The 6,017-nt window shown below is 38.3% G+C and overlaps 1 protein-coding gene across 2 annotated transcripts in view; it reads left to right on the forward strand.

Annotated features, from left to right (window-relative positions):
* The window catches only part of LOC105511717 (chromosome unknown open reading frame, human C6orf165), a 61,213-nt gene extending 57,497 nt beyond the window's left edge, over positions 1-3,716 (forward strand). For both annotated transcript variants that reach the window (XM_011941899.1, XM_011941898.1), the window contains exons 12-13: positions 283-426; positions 3,265-3,716. In XM_011941899.1, coding sequence (XP_011797289.1) covers positions 283-426; positions 3,265-3,495 — 375 coding nt within the window. In that variant the 3' untranslated portion in view covers positions 3,496-3,716. The remainder of the gene's footprint in view (positions 1-282; positions 427-3,264) is intronic.
* Positions 3,717-6,017: the final 2,301 nt, after the last annotated feature.

The raw sequence follows: 6,017 nt of genomic DNA on the forward strand, positions 1-6,017 counted from the left end.
CCTTGTAACAAACCTGCACATGTGCCCCCCTGAATCTAAAATGAAAGTTAAAAATCAACATCCCCTACATAAACAAGATCATGAAGCTGTAATTCCCAGGAAAACAATTATATTCAGCTCATTAATTATGTGCTTATTTTCTTTGTTGGTATTTACAAGTATATTCCATGTCCAAAAATTCTTGTTTTTTAAGTGTTTTGTCAGTTTTAGCTAAATATTTTAGTTATCGGTAAATAATATTTATTTTTTCCAAGCACTAATTACAAAACTCCACTTCTTTAGATGAGAGATGCTGACAAACATTATATAAAACCAATTACAAAATGTGAAAGTAGCACACAGACGGATACACACATACTGCCACCAACAATTGTGAGATCATATGAGTGGAATGAATGGGAATTAAGAAGAAAAGCTATAAAATTGGTTTGTAACAATATTTTCTAAAATTATATGTTGGGGAATTTTAATCTGTTGTTACTCAAAGAGTTGGTAAATTAAATTATTTATATAAAATAATGAGTTTTATACAGTGTTCTTTGGCTAACACAAATATAATTTATAATTTGCTAGGTTTACATTATAAGATTCTCTTCTAATTTTAAGCATATGTAGAACAATGGTAATCTATCTATCTATCTATCTATCTATCATCAGTTTTAAAACTTGGTGCTAGTATTTAAAGCATTCCCAACTTCCTTTAATCACTTAAGGTATACCATTCTTTTTTTTGTTTGTTTTTTGGACCTTTTCTATTAAAGCATAGATATTTTCCTCTGAACAACGTATTATCTCCAGACTCTGGGCACTCTCATCCTTCTGATTCTCAGTCACCTTAATTACTATATACCTACCCTTAAAGCCTGTCTTTGAAACTCTCATCCCTGTCCAATTCAGTGAAATTCCCCCCACCAACCCCTCTTTATAGTACCTTGTCATTTTAAACAACAAATATTTATAGTATGGAAAAAATAAAATCTTTTATGTCTGTAGCCCCTTTTTAGTATATTTTATCCATCTCTTTAACTGAAATCAGGTGTGGAAATAAAATGCCTACCCAAATGAGAACAAAGGGAGGCTATTTATTTAGAGCTTGCTATAGCAAGGGAGTCAGACACTGTCACTTGTTGTTTGGTAGACTCAAAGCATGCAGGGGAGTGGGAAAGCTTTATAGTCAGAAAAGGGGGAAGCCTTTAGGTGTTCTCTGATTGTAGGTTGTTAACATGAGAAAACTGGAGGCAGGCTAACTAGAAGCAGGGCATTTTATGTGATTGGTTTGGTGAGCATATCTAGGTTTCTCTGGTTGGTCCTGAGTTGGGGGAGAAGGAGCCAAAAGATGGAGAAGCTGGCTAAGTCCTCAACATTCTGGGTCAATTGCTACAGCTACAGAGGTTGAGACTGGCTTCCCCGACTGGTCGATACAGAGGCTGCAAGTTAAAGGGTTCTATTGTCATATATGGTCTAGCCTTTGTCCATTTGTATATTCAGTCTCTCACAGGCTTCCCACTGACCACATTATTTCCTTTGCTACTCACTCTGGTGGCAGCTTTTCAGTTCCCTGGCATGAGGAAGGATCGGTTTCCCTATATATCTTCCAGATCATTGTTCCATTAGTATTCCTTCCTATCAGTTACTCTTCTGTAGTTCATGAAATGCCCAACCCCCATATTATTTTCTATTATCTACTAAACTCACTTGAGTTCATCAGACTTACTGGGTAACATATATATCCCACTACTTTGTTCTTCAGGGACTAATTGTCTAGCAAGTGATATTGTTATATTAAAAATATTTCAGTACTTCCTTGTAAGTGGTGTAACAGAAATGAAAATTCTACTAAATTAACATAGGTGATATTTTAGGTTGCTTTTGAGATACAAATAGGCAAAGAGGAGGAGGGAAATGATGGCTGGATAGGATACGAGAGATAGAGATGGCAACATAGGTATGGACTGGAAATGTTAAGAGAATGGGGTATTCAGGGGTCTGAACTTCACACTGACTGAGACCTCTCTTCACATTCCTCAATCTCCACTTAATTCTGACTCTCACCTTGGGCCTTATTATTCCCTAGAACTGTATTATATTGAATGCCAGCTCCCCAAGTGTCACCTACCCAACCTGTGGATAAGACAAAGCTGAGTTTACTGCTTACAGCCATAAGGGAAAACACCACCTCAACAGTGCTATAGCAGTGTCTCAGAAGAGGAACTGCAAAGTCAGAATTTATTGAGAATTTGAAGTTTGCTAAGGCAGGTCTTCCAATGACTGAGGTGGACTGGGGGTAGGATGGAGGTTTGAATCGGATTGAGTAAGGATCATGAAAAAGCAGTCCAGCATTGGTGGGAATAGCAAGAAGATTTTTTGAGGCAAGGGATGCAGACTCTTAGGACTGAAACTGTGTGCTGATGCTTACTACTGAAGAGTTGACACATCTTTGAGGTAGTGCTGAAATGAGCAATCAAGTTATTTGCTTAGCCGAGAGTCTCTTGGAATGGTAAAATTATGCTAATGCAAACAGTGGAATAGTAAAGTCTTATTAATGTGGACAATAACCTGGGTGTTGGGGAGTAGTTTCGGTTCTCAGTCACCTGCAGTATCTCAAACTCAGAAAATGTTTCCTCTAATTCCAGGTGTCTCCTTCTTCACTCACATGCTATAATGCCTTCTAAGGTTTTTCTTGGCCTTTACTATAACCGCAGCAACCTTATTCTTCTTTTTATAAGCTCCTCCTTGCTTCCCAGCCTGAGTAATCTGTTTGACCTCACGTTTACTAGTAATCTATAAAGGGAGTAAGCAAAATGTAGAATACTGTAAAATACAAATGGAAAGCATCAGACCCTTTTATGTTAAAAATCTAGGGTGAAGCCCATTTTAAAAAGATAATACTGTATATAAATCTTAAATTTTTGTCAAAAAAAATATAGTGGAAAAATCCAAGTTATAAGAATCTCAAAGTATAATAATGAAGGAATTAGATTATATTAATAAATAACTGGTTGAGTTCACTGTAATTTTGAATCTGTATGTTTTTTGAGGTCAATTTTCAACATTTTACATATTTTTCTACTTCTTGGTAAGGGATATTTAATTTTCTGTCACGTTCTAGATTTTCCAGTGTTTTATAGAAAAAATGCTATGTTATGGAATTAATTTCTTGTGGATTGAAGACAAAAATAGGCAGATATTAACTGGTATCTGATAATATTTTAGGTTATTTGTTCTTCAGAGAAATGTTAATTCCTGTATTCTCTTTCTCTTTAGGCTAATTTGCGCCAGAAAGTTACTCACTCAGTACAAACTGATCTCAGTCACTTGAGAAGAGAAAATTGTTCCCAGGTGTACCCTCCAAAGGACACTAGCACCCAATCCATGAGGGAAGACAGCACTGGGGTGCCGAGGCCTCAGATTTACCTGGCTGGTCTTCGTGGAGGAAAGAGTGAAATCACCGATGAGGTCAAGGTGAACTTAACTAGAGCTGTGGATGAAACCTAATTAGAGACAACATTTTAAACTAGATGCTACTCAATTATGAACACTAGCAAGTACTTAAAGGTATATTAACATCTATAAAAATTAATTTGGTGGGGTGGCACATTCATTGGTTGTATGACTGTTTATTGGGTTCCCACATTTTACCAAACTGTTTTCTGTAACACAGTTTTCATTCTGTTGAAGTTGAAAAATAAAACTGTCCATTTATCTTTTATTTGTTAGAAATAGTTTGTCAGCATTAAGATTGAAATTATAACATTTAGATAGAAATATATTATAGGCTGGGCGCGGTGGCTCAAGCCTGTAATCCCAGCACTTTGGGAGATCACGAGGTCAGGAGATCGAGACCATCCTGGCTAACATGGTGAAACCCCATCTCTACTAAAAATGCAAAAAAAAAAAAAAATTAGCCGGGCGTGGCGGTGAGCGCTTGTAGTCCCAGCTACTTGGGAGGCTGAGGCAGGAGAATGGCATGAACCCGGGAGGCGGAGCTTGCAGTGAGCCGAGATCGCGCCACTGCACTCCAGCCTGGGCGACTGAGCGAGACTCCGTCTCAAAAAAAAAAAAAAAAAGAAACATATTATAAGATTATTACTAGAATAGAAGTCTATTTCTAAACCATATTTAGTGTTAAACATTACAAACTTAAAACCTAATCAATATTTCAAGCTTTATTGGCTATTAAATGTTACCATAGATTAAATTGATACGTAACAAAACCTTACTAATTTGGAACAACTGGAGCAAAAGTCCACGTGATTTTTTTTCTGTTTGTTTCTTTCTTTCTTTTTTTTTTTTTTGAGACAGGGCCTTGCTCTGTCACCTAGGCTGGAATGCAGTGGTATAATCACAGCTCACCACAGCCTCAACTTCCTGGGCTAAAGCAGTCCTACCTCAGCGTCCTGAGTAGCTGGGACCACAGGCGTGTGTTACCACACCTGACTAATTTTTAAAACAATTTTCTGTTGAGACAGAGTTTCACCATATTGCCCTGGCGGGTCTCGAACTCCTGGGCTCAAGCGATCCTTTCACCTCGGCCTCCCAACGTGCTGGGATTATAGGCATGAGCCACCATGCCCACCTCACAGGATGTTTTTCAAAATCTAGAAATTTGACATAAAATCTGTATTTCTGGCCTTTCAAAAAAGAAGAAATCAGAATATCTGCTAATGCTTGGCCAGCATTCCTGCAAGTAGTAGCTTTGCCCATTCACAAGGCAGGTACTTTCAGTCCTCCACTGTCTAATCTAGTTCCTGCTGCCTTATGGGCCTCCCACATCACTGCTTTGCCTTATTTGCCTGACTGCATAGGCAGTTGTGTTTAAAGCTCCCATGAATTACTGATAGCTGTATTTTAGAACTGTGGTTTTATTACTCTCTTACATACTTCTAATACCAATTCATGGATAATAAAGCTTCTAGGAGGGGCTGTTTGACTTGCTTTAGTAGCTAGGAGGTCATTTGGCATATTTTTTCTGCTCAGGTGACTTTTTACTAAAGCATTTGTATAATTTGCTTTCTGTGTAGCTTAAATGTTTTTGTTTGTTTTTGAGATGTAGTCTTGCTCTGTTGCCCAGGCTGGAGTGTGGTGGCATGATCTCAGCTCATGGCACTCTCTGCCTCCTGGGTTCAAGCGATTCTCCTGCCTCAGCCTCCCGAGTAGCTGGCATTACAGGTGTGCACCACCACGCCTGACCAATTTTTGTATTTTTAGTAGAGATAGGGTTTCACCATGTTGGCCAGGCTTGTCTGGAACTCCTGACCTCAAGTGATCTGCCCACCTTGGCCTCTCAAAGTGTTGGGATTACGGGGATGAGCCACTGCGCCTGGCTGTTTGAATGTGATTTATACTATGAATATGCTTTGAAATCCATTTTCTGCATGTAAACTTCAAACAAACCTACTTCTAAGTTTTTGTGATTTTCATACCTGTAGCTTACAAATGATGTTTAAGATTGGCTGGCTGTTAAGGCAGGGCCTGGAGGAGTGGGGTGATACTAAAATTTACAAATTCAGGAATGTCATTTTATCTGTTCAATTAACCGTTATTTGATTCTGCAAGATTCCTAAACACAGAAAAGAATGGCTGTAACCTGCAATTTGGGCTTATCAAGTTAAGGCTTGGAAGTAGAATGGCCAAGTGAATAAAAATACCAAATCCAATTTGAAAAGCCAGTCTTAATATCAGACAGTCACCTGGTAAGTACAACAGAATAAAGGGAGCTACATCCAATGGAAAACTCATCCTCTCCCTGGACCTCCACCATCTATTCAAGCCCCATCCTTCTGAAGATTTCCAACCATATGCTGAATTTAATGTCTGATGGTCACCCCCATTTCAGCAGGTCACAGATCAAAATAACTTTCTGTGCCAAACATGTTTCTTTCTCTTTATTTTTTTCTATTTTCAAAGGCACCAATGCCTTACTCAGTAGCATAAGTTAAAAACTTCCTGTTTTTACTAGCCTTCAAGCTCTGTTCATCTGACCTGAATTGTCATTGAGATTCATGTCTTCCTATTCT

Source organism: Colobus angolensis, unplaced genomic scaffold, assembly GCF_000951035.1.
Source record: "Colobus angolensis palliatus isolate OR3802 unplaced genomic scaffold, Cang.pa_1.0 Scaffold203, whole genome shotgun sequence".
NCBI lineage: Eukaryota > Metazoa > Chordata > Mammalia > Primates > Cercopithecidae > Colobus > Colobus angolensis.